We start from the raw sequence: 18,854 nt of genomic DNA on the forward strand, positions 1-18,854 counted from the left end.
CTCATAGGTAACACTAATAATTGTTTTCTGTATGGAATGTGATGCAGAGACAACAGCAGGCAGTACATCTATCAACCGGAGCTCATTACTGCGATAAGCTCTGCTTATTTAGTCCAAAGCAAATGTTGATTCTGCTCACAGACTGCCAACATTCAGATGTCTGGACGTAGAGCAGCATTTGGAACAGAACCAGGCTCTCGATTAGGCTACAGATATTTTTTTGTGATGTTTTTTTTTTTTTAGGCAAATCAGAGATTTTGCCACCTGTGGCTCGACCTAGAAGAGCAACATGAAGAAAAAACTATAATATTGTAATTTTTTTATTGCAAATGTTGGTGATAGGAAGTTAAAATGTGCAACATGATTTATCTGGATTCAGTATTGTTTTATAGCGCACCGCAAGCGTTCAGTATTTCCATCAATGAGACGCCAACGAGAGGAACTGCACCATTTAGTGGCAATAATGATACACTGGGCCACTTTAGTGTTGGAGCCAGTAAAAGAAAATAAATAGCCTACAGCTCAAAGTCTAGGCTACTTTTCAAAATAAAACACAGAATCTGTGGTTTTGATGGGTGAAGCATACCACCACAGTAGAATATAAATAAAAGTGAGCTCAGTGTGGAAAGAAGGTTGAAGCAAGCAAATAGCGGACAGTAAGGGAATGGTTATTTAATTTTAGAAAAAAGGAGCATGGGATCAAAGTCAGGGTGTTAAAGGCTGATGAGCGTTTTAGGCATTTTGTTTAATGTCTTTTTTTGGCATTTCAACTTTTACATTAGTCAAAACTAACACAGAAGTTAGAAAATATTCATTTTAATATTATAACCTATACAGACAATTATCAATATTATATCATTATCATGATATGAGACCACATATCATAGATCCTGATATCAATATATCACAACATGGCTCAAGTGTTGTCTTTTCTTGGTTTTAAAGGCTGCAGTACAGTAAAGTGATGTCATTTTCTGAACTTGCGAGATTGTTCTACATATTCTGATACATAACATCCAAATTACTGATGATTATTAATAATCGAAAATCTCTTTGTGCACAACAGCAATATCAAAGTATTATGTCAAAAATATTGTGATATTTGACTTTGTGGCCCAGTTAGAGATTGAAAAAACATCAAGATGCGTATCATGTATTGTGATGGAGCCTAAATGATATTGTGACATTATTTTGAGCCCATACTGCCTGGCCCAAATATATATCATATAAAAAATATATCTTTAATGCTGTTTATCTTTTTAATTGTGGCTGTTCAGGCACAGATAAGCATCCTAATAGGCTTCATCAGTAAATTACCATAAAAATGAGACCTGTCAGATCCAAACATTTCCTCTGAGAGCCTCCTGGATCCAAACAGGACCCAATAAATGATCCAATAGAAGTTGTTTGATACCAGTAGGTGTCTCGTGGCCAGCAGGGGGCAGTGACGCGCCGCCGCTGCGTCTCACGTGCAGGGAGAAGAAGTGGACCCACGCTCTCATCAGTACGCGACAAACATGGCCGCCTGTGGGCTACTCCGCTCCCTCTCTTCCAACTTTTCCACAGTTTTGCCTTTACTTACCCGCTCGGCACCACTTTCTCCGCTGCGGCTGGCATCCACGCCTTATTTCGGAAGAACACTGACCTCCTCTAGTCGATTAGCAGCAGGTATTCCCACGCAAATGTGTTTTATGGTAGCGTGTTAGCTAAAACTCTCGGTAGCTAAGCTAGAGGGTAACGTTAGCTAAAGCAAAGGACACGAGAGATGACGACGCTGTCGCTTGTCTTGTTTGTTTTTTATTCTGCCGTGAGGTGATTGCAGAAATACTTTAAACTCTTCTGGTGGGAGTTTGCTTGTGTTCTGAGTCTATTGTGTTTTGTTGCAGCACTTAAATTCACAGACAAACACGAATGGATTCGAGTAGGAGACGACGGGATAGGGACCGTCGGTATCAGCAACTTTGCGCAGGTAACATCCCTGTCCCGTGCACGCAACACTGACACACATGCACAGGCTCTGACTAAAGTACACGTGGTTGCTTCAACCTTTGACCTTGCTTTCAGGAGGCTCTGGGAGACGTAGTTTACTGTGGACTGCCAGAGGTGGGGACGCAGCTGGCTCAGCAAGGTAAGAAGTTCAGGGCAGTGTGGCTCAGACTCACATTACAGTCCTTAATAAAGCCTGATCTCATGCTTCTCATCTGGAGAAGTGATGATGCTCCACTGCTGGTTGAGCTGCACCTGACTCAGATGTATCAGTGTAGCAAATACTGTCACTAAATTAAGATCAGCTACCTGCAATACAAGATTTTTGATCACTCTTGTAGTGTAAAGTTAAACTTCTGTTTTCCCACAGCCTTGAAGAGTCCAAATAATTTTGTAATTCAGTTTTAGCTTCTCACTGAGCAAAATTAACAATGACGCCCCTATTCGCTTGATCAACATACTGATTGATTGTCTTATATTATCAATATCACTAAAATCGATATATTATTGATGACTATAAGGTAGCTACTCTTATTTTAGTTCAAACAAAAGGCATCAGAAAAAGTAATCAGTCCTCAATACTTTTTGTGTGCACTTTTGATTGATGCATCTGGCTGTAAAATTAATTGAAATAATTGCTCCTGTGGTTCAGCAAACATACAGCATTTAATTGTAATCGTGCCAAAGAACGAGAGCTTCATCCATCCATTGGCTGCTATTAACCTATCACAGATATATCATTCACCAAATATGTTGTCAGAAAATGTGCTTTGTCATTTGCTTTGTCAGTTACACCTATTTAATTTCCAGTGAACTTTACTATTTCAGTGCACTCATGTCACCCATAACATGTCTTTGCCACAACTGACTGATATCCACATTTGAAAGATCACTGCAATAAATATGTATCAGCCGATACATCAATAGCAGATTTTTTTATTTATGTTTTTTGCTTACTATTGGCACAGGCCCCAGAAATTGAGTATTGGTCAGGTGCAACCAAAAACAACTACGGTGTTTTTTTAATAACTACCTAAGGTCAGCATAACCTTTGTATTGTCTTTGCTGGTGCTTTCTGTGTTGTTGCCATATCTCTGAATTATTTTATTTTTCCAATTTATTTTCACAGATGAGTTTGGAGCTCTGGAAAGTGTCAAGGCAGCCAGTGAGCTGTATTCCCCCTTGACTGGAGAAGTTGTAGAGGTCAATGAACTACTGGCAGACAAGCCTGGGCTGGTCAACAAATCCTGTTATAAAGATGGTAAGCACACACTTAAAAACACATTGTCCTGTCTGTAAATGTCATTCTGTTATTTGGAGAAGGCTTTGGAAAGCTACTGTTATTGGCTGAGAGGTTTAAGGAAACTGCTTAGAAGCGTTGTTATTGTTATTGAACAGTAGATGGCAGTAATGCACCATAACATAGACGGCAGCCACTGGAGAGGAAGATGGGTTTGCCAGCGTTTTACATTTCATCATTTATCTATTTTTCCTCCTAAACAGCAACTATGTTTCCTTTAATTTAAAATTCTGAAAATCCACTTGGATGATATGATAAAACATTGTCTGCCTTTTGCTATCATAAGAATTACATTTATAGATTCTAGTGTTCTAAAAAATGGGTATATTTTATGACATTAATAATCACTTCACTATGCACCGATAACATAACTTTGATAACTATAAAGGCAGAAATATTATAGGCACAAATAATCTGATTTAAGCAGGTTCAAAGTCGTTGTACTGACAAAAAACAAATTAAGCCACGGGTGGAAAACATTGGCTGTGAGGTTAAAAATATGACACATGTATAAAAGGGCTGAAATGTGCAAACATTCATATGTATTGTCTTTGACGTGTAACAAACTAGGTTGTAACCGCTTTAATACAGGTTGGCTGATGAAGATGACCATTGCCAACCCTGCAGAGCTCGATGCTCTAATGGACGAGGCATCCTACGAGAGATACATCCGCTCCATTGAGGACTAACCTGACATTAACCACAGCACTTACTTGTGTTCCTAATAAGTGCTAAGCAATGCTACAATGCTATGCTTAGCATCCACCAGGGGAGCTCAGAAGCTCCACACTGCTGACCTGCCAGTGTTGTAGAGCTGTGAACTTTAGGAATCCTTTATCTACTGTTTAAGACTGACATTAGGGGACCGGTCAGTCTGCACTGACTCAACATCCAATGTTGTTTTGTTGCAGCCGGAAATGCTCAAACAGCAGAGAATGAGACTCACGGTCCATAGAAGTTTCCAAGCATTTCAGTCAAAACTTGAATTTCTGTTCTAGGATATTGTTAGACTTTAAAAAAAAAAGCACTTTGGTCATTACGGTATTAATAATAATGTTGGTCTACACTGCATGTTGACAGCAACACTGTAGACATGGGACCTGTATATTAGAAAATAAACATTTCCTCAAATATTGTGTTTTTTGTCATGTTTTTATTCCCAAAGGTTCAACTTCATATTATAAATCTGGGCAATGTTTTAAGAAATACTACTTGTCAATGTACAGGTAATATTTAAAAACTGTCAGAGTATTGCATAATATTTGCATATTAAGTCATCTGCATCATATAAAATAAATACAAAGAAAACTGCTTTAGTCGACCACCTGTGATGTACACACACATTGTACAGCTTGTAGTTAGAACACATAATACAAATTTCAAAAGGCACCCCAACAACCAAAATGTAAAATGCAAGATTACAAGTATATATCTGAACATTTTTATACATGAGGCCCAGGAGCCGGTGTTTGGCACTTGAGCAATGGATTCATACCAGCCTAATACCTGAGATCAAACTCTCGGTGTACAAGAAGTTATGAGCATTTTGCAAATCTGTCTCACTCTGCCCACCGCTTAGAGTCCAGAGTAGATTTAAAGAGGAGATGTTTCGTCCAATTTCTTCCTCATCCCTTTCCTATTCTGTAACATTTTACTTTTGACTGTCTGGTCACAATAAACCTGTAAATATTCCGTCTTGATCACGAGGTCACCTGAGTGAGGTGACTGCCCCACCAGGTACTACAGAAAACCTGTCCTTGGCTGTTGGAGTTCGCCTGGCTCTGCCCCGAGGTGCAGCAGGCCGAGGGAGTCCCTCCATTCTGCGATAATCACTCTCCAGCCTCTCCCTCCTCTGGGTTCCCTCATACATCACGCTGGCAGTAAAGTCTCTCTCGTTAAGGAAGGCAATGGTCTCATCCCTCTTGCGGCTCACGTATCCTTTCAGGACAGCATTGTACGGGTTGGATGCGGCGTCTGCGTCTGGATCTTCTAGCTGGTGTTTGAATTCCATGCGGGTGATAACAGGCAACAAGAACTGTTTCCCTGTTGTCACCACACCCCCATCGCTGTGTGACAAACCCAAAGCCTCAGAGACCAGGCGTTGGGGCAGAGGCACCAGATCACAACCTGAGCGCTTGTCCACATATTGTCCAAACTTTTTCCGCACCACAGCTACATCTTGCAGAGACTGAGTCCTCCTCTCCTCCAGGTCTGAAACTACTCGCTCAGGATATGTCTGGCCAAACACCACACCTAAAGAGTGAGGAGAGCAAGGAAAGAAGACTTATAAGAGTAACTGTACACTGTGGGGAGCAATTCTTCAAAATAAAAGCATGCTTTTTTTACGCTGAAAAAATCTTTAATCCTAATTATTGTGAAGCAGGCTGTTAACTTTCTCACCAGAACGTCGAAGCATAGACGCGGGACATTTCCAGGGTTTGTGAATAAGCTCGTCAGGCAGATCTGCAAGTTCAGGGCACCATTTCCTGACATAGGTGCCGCAGGGGTCACAGGTCATTGCTGCGTCAACGGGATGCATGACAAAGTTCCAGTGGTCCAGACCACACATGCCCCCGTTCTGCCACATCATAGCATCTATGGCAACATCTGCATCCACTAGGGTGTCCTAAACACACAAACAATTGGTGAGTAGTACTTACAGTATTACACTCAGCGTTGCTGTATGATATTTATGTGCAAGCATGCTGTGCCTGCGTCTCACCTGGAACCAGCGATAGCCTTCTTGCCAGGGCAGGTGGAGGTATGCTATGAGAAAGGACGCCACCACATGTCTCATGTAGTTGTTCATCCAGCCTGTCAGCCACAGCTGCCTCATGGCTGCATCCACCAGAGGGTAGCCTGTTCGCCCTCGCTGCCAGGCCTTCAGGTGGCCACGATCGCTGCTCCACCTCAGGGCCTGCAAATACCAGTGGGCGAGTGAGACTTAGAATAGAGTACTAAAGGCGTAAGATCTATTCTTTACTTAATATTAATGTGTTATCAAACTATCTAAAGCCTAATTCTACCTTGTAAGGGGGTCTGAGTGATTCCCAGGGGAGGTCAGGAAACAACGTTAGCTGCCAGTAAGCCAAATCCCTCCACGCCAGTTTGCGCTGGAACTTCGGCGGTCGACAGCGTGCCTCTTTGGCATCCCACAATAACCAGCGTGGGCTGAGCTGACCAAAGTGAAGGTATGGAGACAGACTGCTGGTATTCGGCGCATCTGCCCTGCCTGACTCTTTTTCATATCTGTACACACCTAGAACACATGAGAGAATCATATGAGTTTGTTAACGCCTCGCTTAATATTCCTCTAAACTTCATGTAATGTGTGTACAACATGCACAGCAGGTGTCTCACCATCTTGAAGGAAGGCTTCTAGTCGTGCATGGGCTCCTTCTTCACTGAAGTCCCAGGCTTTACGAATGTTAGCTGCCCAGTCAATCTGAAAGCCAATATGAACACGAGAATATTGATCACATTATGAGCTAATCTAAATCTGATATAGGACTATACCTCTATATTATATTATATAATTACTGACTGTTGTGCCATCCTTTCTGCGGGGCATGCGTGCCAGTCCTAATATGTCCAAAGAGACACCCTGAGGCCAGTTGGAAGGTGCAGGTAGAGATACAGGAGGGTCCAGGGGAGCCCCTAACGCAGAACCTGGGTTCTGACTGCAGCAGTTCATGAAGTGAGACACTGAACCTATTCCTACATCAAGAAAAGAAAAAGTTCAACAGCTGCCATCACCATACATATTTCAAGTTTTGATATGAACCACAAGTATCTAAACCAACTTAGCACAATGAAGTTATTTCATTGTAACTAACCTCTGAGTCCCACACCCTCGGTGCTGACAGAGTAAGGGTCTCTGAGACAGTACGAGTCGAACATTTTGCATTCAACACCATCTTTCTGCAGAGCTGACACCACGGCATCATCTCTCTCCTTCAGCCATGGCTCATACAGGGCGTTCGCTACAACTGTTCTTGCTCCTGTCTCCTTTACCAGCTCCTTAACGGTTTGCACAGAAGATCCAACCCCACTTCTCTCTCTGTTTGCCTTCAGGAAGACAAGATGGCTGCCAATGTTCTCCAGAGATAAAGAGAAGCAAGACAAAGCTTGATGAAGCCAGTATTTACCTGTAATAATATCAAGAAAAGATGTGATTAAACAACCTTCAGGAGACTTAAAAATAAATATGCTTTAGCTTAGTGAAGTTATTAAAACCACAACAAAAGGCAGTCACTGATTCTTCAGTCAACTTACAGGCTCCCCCCATGGCCACTGTAATCCCAGGTCCCTCCTCTTCTTCAGGGCTCCAGATGAAGACAGGGATGACTGGTGCGCCAACCTCCAGTGAGCCAATGAGAGCAGGGTTGTCACAAAGTCGCAAGTCCCTCCTGAACCACAGCAGCACCGGTGGCTGCGCTGATGGAGAACAGGGCAAACCTACAACATGCTGGCCGGCGCCTTTACGCCGCTGTCGCCTGTTTTTAGAGCGTTTAGGTTTCTGTGATTCGGTCAACTCTCCCTCATCCATCATTTGGTTGCCTTTTTCTACCGTGTCTTGCTTGGAAACTGAGCCAGACAGTCTGGAGACACACTCAGCCTTACATGTCCCTGGTGTCTCCTTATTACATTTGTAAACATGTGCGCTTTCCTGAAGCTCGGTCTCCTGGGTTGTTTGTGGTTGGCTCGACTTGACCCAGGGTGCACCTTGTGATGACTGGGTGTTTTTTCTTCTGCCAACTACATCTGCTAGCTGGGCGTGGCTGCTTCCCTGAGGCTGGGATACTGAGGCCAGCTGAACAGAGCGTCTCTGATTCGGTCTGTCTCCAGGTTGCTGAAGCGGAGAGTCTTGGCTGGGGGTTGACAGCTGGTGATCTTTCATCTCCAGTAGAGAGAGAGCCAGTGCAAGTTCCAGTTCATCATCTTCTGTCTGCAAGTTGATCAGGACAACCCATTAATATATCTGTTAAAGCAACTCTTTACAGAGGTGAAGATGACAAATTTCATATTCAATATTTGCGACTAACAAACTGTCTTTATGTGAAGCATCACATGTTTTTCAAAAGACTTTTGCAACATTTCCTTTGGAGAAAATGATGAGAGGGACTCAAATTACCTACTAAATAGTGAATATAAATATTTGTTAAATGTACTTGTTAGATCTTAAAGACCCTTCATATGGCCACAGAGGTGTTTCCTCCATTTCCTCCACAATATTGTTTGTGTAGACAAGACCTTCTCTGACTCATTATTAGCTTTGTTTCACCTCTATGAGCAGATCAACATACACCATGGTCATTCTTGTTTGTAACTGGTGAGCACTGACAATTAAGACTTAGTATATTTGTTTGTTTGTTTGTTAAACTTATACTCAGTACTTATGTTGGGTAATCTTCAACAGAGGTTTAATTAGCTAGAATATGAGAAAACACCTGGATGTGCAGGTGTTAAATATCCTTTTAGTAATTAGTTCTGATGACTAAAACAGAGTAAGCGTATTATATTGATTTGTACTAATAAATTAATTAGCTCACAGATGCCGAAACCACAGGCTTTCCCTATCCATTATTTATATCCAAACAGTTGCTGTTGATGCCAATATTTCCTATTTATATGACAACTGTATGTTAGTATTAACATCATGGAATACATCTTTGTTGTTATTTTTTACACTGCTAACCTAGCTTACCTAAAGTTGGTATGTTGAGACACTGAGGTAATTTTAAACTTACTGTAACTTGAAATACATGTTTTTACGATTTATATTATTTTTCCTTACAGCCCATTCTTCACTTTCAACTCACTTTATGATGTATTTGGCCCAAGAAAGACAAAATATTGAGACTTAAAACCGAGGATTAGCTGCTGCTAGCACACGAGCTAACACAAGCTAGCTTTAACTGTGAAGTACTAGGAGCAGGTGACGTCAACCTGGGTAAGAGTAGACTGCAGGAGTGAACACGTTAGTGTATTTAGAAGACTCATTTTCTCAGTCAAAAAGGGTTGAAATGTCAATGAAAGTGATACTTAAATTTGGCCAGAAAGACGCATCAAATGTGCCTGTATTTTCTATTTCTGGTCATGTCGACGTAACTTACGTTACATAGCTTAGCTAGTTGTTTGCTAACACATTAGCCGTAGCAACTTCACTCACAAGTTAATGCTAATTTGGGGTATTTATGTCTCTTACCGGTCAGTAATAGCTAATTGAAGCTTCAATGGGTAAGTAAGACACAAAAGACCAATTTTATTAAACTTAACATAAAAATCACTGTTGTTCTACTTGTTCTCACAGGCTTTTAACACTTAAATATATTTTTACTTGCCTCTTTTATGTATATTACTATTATTACAGGTGACATCTGATTTTCTGTCTCTTTTCTTTGAGATATGTTATTTTATCTGTATCGTTGAGCCCCTTGTATCCCTCTATCCTAATGAAAGACTGCTATAACAACAATATAGTTACATATAAAGTCAATAAACCATCACTGACCTTAGAGAAATACTCTCTGTAGATGGAGGTGAGGGTGGAGTGCAGGGAGCTGTTGGCCGTGGACAGAGGCTGGATGAGGAATAGAAACTGCGACCGGGTCTCCTGGTGTCCCAAGGCGGACACGCACATCGCAAAGAACCACTCTGGATCCTCTTGACCCACCAGAACTTCCCTCAACATCTTCCTCACCAAGGCTTTACTGTCCTCGGCACCAGCCGCTGCCGCAGGAGGCATCTTCAAGTGAAAGGTGACGATAAACTTTACCTGTAAAAATGGCTGCAAAACTCCTGAGAGCTTAAAATAAGTCTAGTACATCGTTGAAAGCTCAAGTATGTGGCGCTGCACGCCTGGCAGCTGCTCCCTGTAGTGGTTACCAAACAGCTGATTCCTGAGTTACACAAGCCATGTGTTTGTGTTTTGTAACCTGCAAAAACTAAAGGTGTGTAACAGGTGTATGTCACCAGTAGGGGGCGCACCAGTCTCATAAATAAGAGCCATGAAGGGGCGGCTCATGAGACCCATGGGTAGATGGGCTGTTCTCTCCACTGCATATGACTAACAGTTGGGATTCCCTGTTTCCCTGTTTCATTAATTTGACACCAGGGAAGAGTGATATAGACAGAATCAATGCTACAGGAATGTATGTTTTGTTCACATGTTTCACTCTCCCTCGCTCTCTGGTTCATCTTCCTGTCACTCCTCCCATCAAATCACCCATCTCATCTACAATGTGTCACGACAGAAGGTCCCCACAAGCTAAATCCAATCCAATAAAAGATTCCTTGGTCCAATTTGAAATTGATGTACAAAATGCCGGGAGGACATCTCCCCTTAAGACAATAACTCTAGCATTTTTGCATAGCCTTCATCTTGACAGGAATGTGGTCCTATTCAAGTGCACCCTGTGATGTGAGACTGGAAAACAAAGCCAGGAGACAGTATACCCAGCAGTGAATTTTTAATCAAGGTCTGTATTCACGCCGTCGAGGGGTTGCTAAGTAATTGATTTTTTTTTTTTTTTTTTTTTTTTTTTTTAATGAGACCCTGCGTAAGCGTTTGAATGTACGCAGCAGGGAACAATAATTTGAGACACTTGTGGACCAAACTCTGAAACGCTTTGTGTGGCTGGTAATCTCCATGAATAGTAGTATATGACTAAATGTGTTTTTTGTTCATGCCAAAGTGTTGTCAAGTGTCTGTCTAAAATGTGACACAACGGCTTCATGTACAAGGACATGGAGTCTCAATTATTCAGGCTTTTGTCTGAGAAGTAGTCGGAGTGAATGAAGGGAAGATGTGTTGAGAGCTGTGGTATGTGGCGAGAGCCGGACGGGAAGAGGGGGAAAGAGAGAAAGAGATTGAGAGAGAGAGAGAATCAATAGTGTTTAGACAGAGAAGTGGAGTCTAAGTGTGTGATCAATAGAGAGCAGAGAGGAGAGATTAGCTGCTTTTCTCTCTCAAACTAACACTGACAAATTGGCGAATTGGTGTATCGGCCCTTGGGCTAAACGGATTGACCTGCTGTTTCCATGTTCCACCATGTACTGTCAATAAAGATCTGTGTTCATTGTGGCTCTCAATGAAGAGAGTGAATGAAGCACCGGAAAAGAGGAAAAGGGAGAAAGGAAGGACGGGAAATGGAGAGGTGAAAATGGGGGGAAAAAGCAAAGTGCAGCTCAGGTGCCCGAGAAGCCTCGATCCTCACAAAATGCCCGCACCTTTGTCTCATTAACACACTCGCGCACTCACATGTGCATCCTCGTGCACATTGTTATAAAACCATAATAACGTCTCCAGGAAAATTAATGGAAAGACAGATTAAAAACTAAGTGAGGAGAAACGGGCCACTGGTGTAGCTATTTGCAACTCATAAATCATTCTGACACACCCACGCGCAGGCAGACACACGCATAGACACACACACCCCTACAAACACACACACACACACACACACACACACACACACACACACGTACTGTAATTAACCACAGGCTATTTACTCTCTCCTGCTGTAAATTAGACATGCAGACACAGTTATTACATTAGGGGGATCTGCCATGCAGAATACTAACAGGAGGAGGAGGGGGAAACTGGTATACACAACAAACTGCTCATACAAACATAAACACACACACATACACAAGAAAGAGGGTATGGAAGAATCATAGACTGACGGGAGTGAAAATGAAGCTGCAGCACAGAGAATAGGGGCCCCCAGCTCTTTGTTCCCTGCTGCATTTCATTATCTGAAACGCCAGCCAACACACACGACACACACACACACACACACACGCACACACACACACAATGCACCTCCCCCTTCCCTAAAGCTGTCTGCCTCCACTCCATGCACACAGCACAAAAAAGAGAGGAAAATAGAGATACTGCGTCAGTGCCATTCACTGGCATCCGGACTCGGTCATGACAAGCATGTCTGCATGGTCATCCCGAGCAGATCAGCCAGTCCAGAAGCTGCTCTGAGTTCCCCCTCAACCTGCGCTTTCCCATAAATTCTATTTTAAGCAGGACAATAGGAGATAAGGACTTGATTAAAGCAAGTATTGATACTCTGTCTTGGGTGGCTTGTCTCCATTTAGTTCATCTGAAGTTTTTTCCTTTTTTTTCTCCCCGGCAGTCCACCTCTTTCTGTTTGTGTGTGTGTCCTCTGGTTCCCCCTACCTTCCTCACCCCTCTCTGTCCCTCTGTTTTCCCACGGTGATCGATAGCTCATTACAATCATTGACTGCGGCTCATCAGCACCTGTTAAGGTCTGGAGAGACAGAGAGAAGGTGCATGTGCGTCAGAGAGTGTGCGTTTTGTGATGCAAGCATATTGATAAATAGAAAAGAACCGTCTGGAATGAGTCTGGGGCGAAGTTTGACGTTTGAATGGTTATTTTCTGATTCACTTTCATAGCCGAGGGTATCTAGCTTGTCGCCGCTTTATGGTCCGTGGTCTTGGGGAACATCTTATTATGCAACTCACGTGGGTACCATGGTTTGTTGCTATGGTGATTGCCAAGGGAGCCAGAGTATTATAGGTGTTTATCCTAGACAGGAGCAAGGCTACTCACCGTCTATCAGGACACGCTTCAATTTACCACACAGTTTGGACCACACATTAAGATCAAAACAGTCACAGAGGGACAAAGGGAGAAACCTAGTTTAACACAGTCAAGTGTGGATGAGATTTAGTGGATAGATTATTCAGTATTCATATTCCTGGAAGAAAGACCTTGCTCAAACACTCAGCTGTTGGTTTAATGCGTCACTGCAGGGTTTGTTTTTGGAGAGGACAGGCTGTGAGCGAAAAATAAGCAAACAGAGAAAATAAGAGAGAGACTCTGAGAGATTGTTAAAAAAAAAAAACTATGGTTGAAGAAGGCAAGGAGAAATGTGTAAAATATGCTAAATAAATAGACAATAGTGAGACCTCAAGAAGTCCCTCTTGGATTCATTCAAAGGATGTGGTCTAAGAAAAGAGGAGAATTGGCATAAGGGTGTGAAGTTTTAAAGAAAGGGGATATAAATAGAGTGAATACAATAGAGGACTGAAAAGAGAACAAGTCTCTGAGCCCATGCATAAATTACACACATCATTTACATATTCATTATGTTTTGTGTACTAATGAGAGTATTTGCTTAATACCTCCACCACCACTGGCAGCTTTTGTTCGACACGAGAGATTTTAAAGAGGAGAGCAAAAAAAAACAAAAACAAGGGAGCAGGGGTCATCTTGGTAAAATGGGCGATGTCAATGGTACACAATCGATTTTACTGATGATCACATCAGTCGTATTGCTGTGTAGTGAGTGCATGAACAAGCACAACCTGCACAAGGCTGTTAAGAGATGTAAAACAAAGCACACAAGATGGGGGGTTGGCAAAAGTTAATTAAAACAACATATGCTTTCACCAAACTCTCGTCATCTCTCTCTTCTTGTCTCGGTGGAATAAGTAAGCGCTGCGGTAATTACCTATTGGGCACTCAGTCAGAGCATTCCTTCAGGTGCCAAAAAAAGTCTCCCAAATGACAACAGAGGCCGACGATTTGCGGCGATCATTTAAGAAATGAAACATTATATTTATTCCAATTAAGTAATGTTGTGTACATATACAAACGCACCATTTCATACACACAGAGAGGCTAAATAATTCAGAAAGTGCATGAATGAAACGAGGGGAAGAGAGAGGGATGGAAATGTAGAGACAGGGGGAAGGGCAACGGAGGGATGAGCTACAAATGAGAGCGATGGCGGTGGCAGGTTGGCACAGTGCCATCCAGTCAGGACTTGAGCGGGGGCGGGCATGGGCATGGGCGAAGGGGCGAGGAGAATAAGAATGGAAGAGGAAGGGAAACAGACCTCCATACTACTACCATGGTGCCACCTTGGCACAGGCACAATGAAGCGGAATACAAGCCGCGGAATGGGCAGAGAAGAGGAAGATGTAGGAAATACCAGAGGACAGCAGAGCATGGAAGTGAGCAAGATGCCAGCAGACAGAGGATGAGTCAGATGTAGATTAATGAAGGGAAGCGTAGAAGGATTTTGAAGAGAGAAATGGATGATACTATGAAACTGTAAGGGCCAACTCCGTGATGACCATTGATCGTACAAAGGAAAATGTCGGCGGAAAATCCTGCATTCAGTAATTTTTCCGATTTTTCTTTCTCCCAGTGCCAGCTGCTGCGTGCCAGCCGGCGGGCACCATGCCAGCCTGCAGCCGTGGCATAACCGAAGCGATCAACGCGGTCGACGGAGAACTGTCATAGTTGAAGACAAGGAGACTCACCTCGGAGGATTTGCTGCTAATCACCGTTTGTTTGCTTGGACAAAGCCAAACAGAGGTGCCCAGGCAACGGTTGCCAGCGATTCTGTGATGGCATCTTTTCAGGGTGGCGAGGGCACAGGGAGGAAGATGGCACGCTGCCAAGACAACATAACACACACATTTGCAAACAGAAACCGCCATACGGCGAGCAGAACATTTCGGATGCCTTACATGTTTTGGCGATGGCATCCCCTCAAGGGAGAGAGACCAGGAACAGAGATGGCACCATGCCAGATGCAAACTGGGAGGCATTCGCGGGCGCCACCAGAAGCTCTGCAAAAGCGTAGTAAACGCAGACACAAAATCATAGCAGAAGGTTGGAACCAGCCACAAATGCAACTGAGGTGAGAGTATGGGATAAAAACCATTTCCTGAATGCCAACTCTACTCAGTGCCAACTGCTGCACTGTAAGGAAGCTACTGCCCATTACAAAGAACCAAGACAAGGGATCATACCATTCCAGTACGGAGAGAAGGAAGAGAAGAGGAATAATGAGCAAAATTAATAGAGGATATAGTGGAAGAAAAATACGAGGAATTTTGTGCTTAACGAAGAACAGTGGGAGTGGGTGGACAAGGATGATGAAGAGCCTCTTTCCTGCACATGCACACCTGGGATGTTCTTAAAGGGATATCCCCTCACACTGCTGTGTGAGTCAAAGGGAGGGATGTGTTGGCATCATCTCCAGGGTGTCAAGCTGTGTTTCTGTATTGCCAGTCAGGGAGGGTGCTGCAGTCGTCAGGGGCGGGCAACTGTCTGGGCATCTCATCTGCAGCTAATTAACAGCCACACACTAATTCTAACAGCCGATCATAATTAGCGATTTAATCGCTCGTCAACGCTTTTCTCCCCCCTTAAATTGTGCCTCCTATTTGGACACGTGCGGATAAGCTAAGGAACGCCGGATCCCCCCTCCCTCCCCTCCTTCTCGTCCTTCTTTCCTTCATCCTTGGCTCCAGACTCCAGTGGGATCTTAATTAAGCCTGGGCTTCATTATGCAAATGGAGTACAATAAACGACAGCAGAGGTGGAGCTGGATCCAGACTGAAACGGAACGGTGGGAGGGGAGCACTGGAAGAGGAAAATGAAGAGATGTGGAAGGTTACCAAAATCGTCTATGTGATGTTATGACATTACAATAACTGTTTATTGTTTTGACGTGTACAGTGTGTCTTCAGTGTGTCACACCCACGTGTGGTGGGAGAAGCAACACTTCGTGATCTGATGCTCCTTTTCATTTGCCATCGGAGAAACTTCTGTGAAGTAACACTGGATACGCAGAATGTCATCTCTCACAAAGAAAATTCATAAGGGAATGGTGACAATGAACCCCTTAATATCACCAGTTGGCCGGTGTCGTGGATATGAAGAAAGATGGTAAAGATAGGCAGAGAGAAAGGAGGCAGACAGAAACACTGACGGTGGCAGCAGCATGGCAGCTAATGTCATCTCAGTTTAATCATCGCTTGGGATCATGGGGTTCATGAAAATTCATTTGCATATCATTAAACAGAGAGAGGTTATTTGGTGCGGGCAGCCAAAATGGGATTGGATGAAGGAAGGGAGAAAAAAAAGGCAAATGGAGGGACTCGTTATTAAACAGCAATGTTTTATAGTCCGCCAGCCGATTCATTTAATTTGGGCGTAATTAAAATGTGTCAGACTCAATCAATCATTCCAACAGGGATACTATCAGTGTTTCAGTCTGAAAAAAGACTAATCAGTTGATATGCGGTCGGACATTTTCCAATAACAGTCTAAGTGCTTTAGTCTACTTTGAGCTTGACCCATCCACTCGCTTTTCTCATTTATCTGAAGGAGTGTATCAAAACATCCATTGTGACTTCCTTGTATTGTGTCAAGACATGTCTATCTCTGACAGGTGGCGGTGCCACTCTGTGTTAGTCAGTAAGAGGATAGCTCACACTGTCTTTTTGACCTCAGAAGCAAGCTGTCAGCTGTGTGTATGTATGTGCATGCATACATGCATTTCTCATTTGCATAAGTGATGTAATTAGACCACCCTTTCACATGCAGATCAGTTTGACAACATGGCAATCACTCCAGCACACACATACAGCCATGCGCACACACACACACACACACACACACAAACACACGCGACAGCACACGCTTACTGCCGTGACCAGCACCATATCATGGGGAGTCTGTTGTCTGTGAGCAGAGAGTGTAAAGATTAACATAATCCAGCTAATAAGTGTGAGTAATATTCACACAGTGACGCGTGGCGTAGACACTGTCCTGCTGATGCGTATTTGTATCTCATTATAGATGTAAAGTACTGAAGGGGGGCCGACACAGGAGGGGGGTGCCAATGTGGATGGGGGATGGTGAGGGGTCACAAAAAAAGTGTGGGCCTCAATATAAAGACACCAAAGAATGACAATGAACAGCAGTATTTTTTGTAAAGTTATTCTATCCACGCTTTTTGCAGAGGGCTGATGGGAGTATAAAGACAGATTACACAGGGTACCTCATAACTGAGATGCTGGAGATCGGTGTAGGAAGTCTTTCAAATGTTTCCATAAAATCAGAGAGACAATTTCACTCATTTTCCCATTCGGTTACTGTAAGAAGGCACAGAGTGTCAGTTTTTGTGGCAGAATGTAGGAATTATAAATAGAGTGTATTTGCGCTTGCAGGCTAGCTCTGCCACATGATTGATTAGGATGGTGTGACGACCATTAAAAAGTCATTTAAAAGATGGATAGGGACCACATTTCCAAATAAAAACCACTTTATACCTGATGAAGTGCTGAACAAACTCTCCTTCAAAGACATTTACTGATTACTCTTGGTGTGTGAGTGAGTGTGGAAGCACCCATATACTTTGTGTAGCTCTGCATCAGCTATAGAAGATACCAAAAGCAGTCTTAAGGACACAGTAGGGCAGCGGTAGTGGTTTTCACCTTTTTAAAAACTGAAATCAGATCGCAATTTTTAGATTAGAAGACGCGGCGTGATGTTCATTTGGTTGAGGGTGTAATCTCTACGTGTACACACAGTGCCACAAACGGGTCGACACGCGCACACTGATTGAAATGTACCTGATAGCACAGCGTCGCCTCGACTGAAGCTTTATCCAAAGAAGCAGAGCTGTGTCTAAATGTGCGAATGTATTTCAGCTCTGTCTCTTTAACTCAAGGCTCCACCACAGCAGCATGCTTTGGGATTCATGCATAAACATGAGCTGGCCTTTCAGCTCTCTCCTCACATAACCAATCTAAATCTAAATGAGCCCCCACTACAGATACACCAGCAGGCAATGACATTACACCCCCCCCACCCCAGCCCCAGCCCAACCCCCTACTCTACCCTACTACCCCCAGCGACACATATACACCAGCAGGCAATAATTTCACGCCATCCCTCAAAGCCCCCCCTCCATCTCCTATGCGCACACACTCGTACCCCTTTTTGCCGCAACCCCACCAGCTGCACAGTACTCATTTGATTAAGAGGGGGAGGACAGGGAGAAGGAGAAATGGTGGGGGATCACTTTATCAGGATGACTTTCTAAGATGGCTATCATCAGCTCCGAAGCTATCTCAAGCCCTTTTTCTGTGTTTACTTTGCTATTGTCCTCTCCGTGTATCTGTTTGTCTTCTCCCTGCAACCCCGATCAGAACTGTTTCACGGATATGTTTCCTGTGTTGTCGCATTTATGTGTAATGGTTAAATGAATGGCTCGCTGCTGGAGAACTGGGAGAAGATACCAGTTTGTGCTTGAGACTCTGAATGAACAACACTTTCTTCTATTGTAGTTTTTCCTCTCTGACAAGTTGTCTCGTCAGCCACCGGAAAGTTTTGCTCAACAAAAGAACAAAATAATAAAATCTGCTCAAGCAACCTACGCTTTGGTCTTTGAAATGTTGCATATGAAAATCTGTGTCCTAAATGTGCTGTAGTGTGCAATTTTCCTCCCCTCTCTCCCAGAGTCGTAAAACACATTATCATCAGGAGCAGCAGCAGAAGCAGCAGTGTAATTCATCCGAGGTCGTTAATATTCATCATATCATTTAGTCACAAAGGAAACTCATCTGGCTGAATGTCACAGATGTAATTAATGAAGTGACCCCAGAGGTCATGGCTCCATTCACCAAACGCCTTCCACACACAGGCGTGTTATGCACACACACACACACACACACACACACACACACACACACCGTTGCACATCAAAAGCCTTCCAGCCAGAC

The 18,854-nt window shown here is 43.3% G+C and overlaps 2 protein-coding genes and 2 long non-coding RNA genes across 7 annotated transcripts in view; 3 read left to right on the top strand and 1 right to left on the bottom strand.

The window, feature by feature from the left end:
- The first annotated feature begins 1,488 nt into the window (after nt 1-1,488).
- LOC119024110 (glycine cleavage system H protein, mitochondrial-like) lies at nt 1,489-4,419 on the top strand. Its single transcript, XM_037106571.1, has 5 exons — nt 1,489-1,668; nt 1,887-1,969; nt 2,065-2,128; nt 3,116-3,247; nt 3,878-4,419. Exons 1-5 carry the CDS (start codon nt 1,518-1,520, stop codon nt 3,973-3,975), a joined length of 528 nt encoding a protein of 175 aa, XP_036962466.1. The 5' UTR covers nt 1,489-1,517; the 3' UTR covers nt 3,976-4,419.
- On the bottom strand, nt 4,418-10,629 carry si:ch1073-390k14.1 (deoxyribodipyrimidine photo-lyase). 2 transcript variants are annotated; one of them, XM_037106569.1, is made up of 9 exons: nt 9,801-10,629; nt 7,562-8,234; nt 7,123-7,434; nt 6,831-7,003; nt 6,647-6,731; nt 6,313-6,545; nt 6,009-6,203; nt 5,687-5,912; nt 4,418-5,539 (listed from the first exon to the last, which is right to left on the bottom strand). In XM_037106569.1, exons 1-9 carry the CDS (start codon nt 10,032-10,034, stop codon nt 4,995-4,997), a joined length of 2,676 nt encoding a protein of 891 aa, XP_036962464.1. In that variant the 5' UTR covers nt 10,035-10,629; the 3' UTR covers nt 4,418-4,994. The 2 variants fall into 2 exon arrangements, with proteins under 2 accessions (XP_036962464.1, XP_036962465.1); XM_037106570.1 differs by lacking the exon at nt 9,801-10,629 and adding an exon at nt 9,109-9,247.
- The window catches only part of LOC119024111, a 32,746-nt gene continuing 22,475 nt past the window's right edge, over nt 8,584-18,854 (top strand). Inside the window, exons 1-2 of one of the 3 annotated variants that reach the window (XR_005076401.1) lie at nt 8,584-8,618; nt 9,823-10,047. This is a non-coding gene — a long non-coding RNA (uncharacterized LOC119024111). The other 2 variants (XR_005076400.1, XR_005076399.1) reach the window with 2 other exon arrangements.
- Nucleotides 14,143-17,763, top strand: LOC119024112. Its single transcript, XR_005076402.1, has 2 exons — nt 14,143-14,382; nt 14,480-17,763. It is a non-coding gene; the product is annotated as an uncharacterized LOC119024112 (long non-coding RNA).

Source organism: Acanthopagrus latus, chromosome 8 (genome assembly GCF_904848185.1).
Source record: "Acanthopagrus latus isolate v.2019 chromosome 8, fAcaLat1.1, whole genome shotgun sequence".
In the NCBI taxonomy this organism is placed as follows: domain Eukaryota; kingdom Metazoa; phylum Chordata; class Actinopteri; order Spariformes; family Sparidae; genus Acanthopagrus; species Acanthopagrus latus.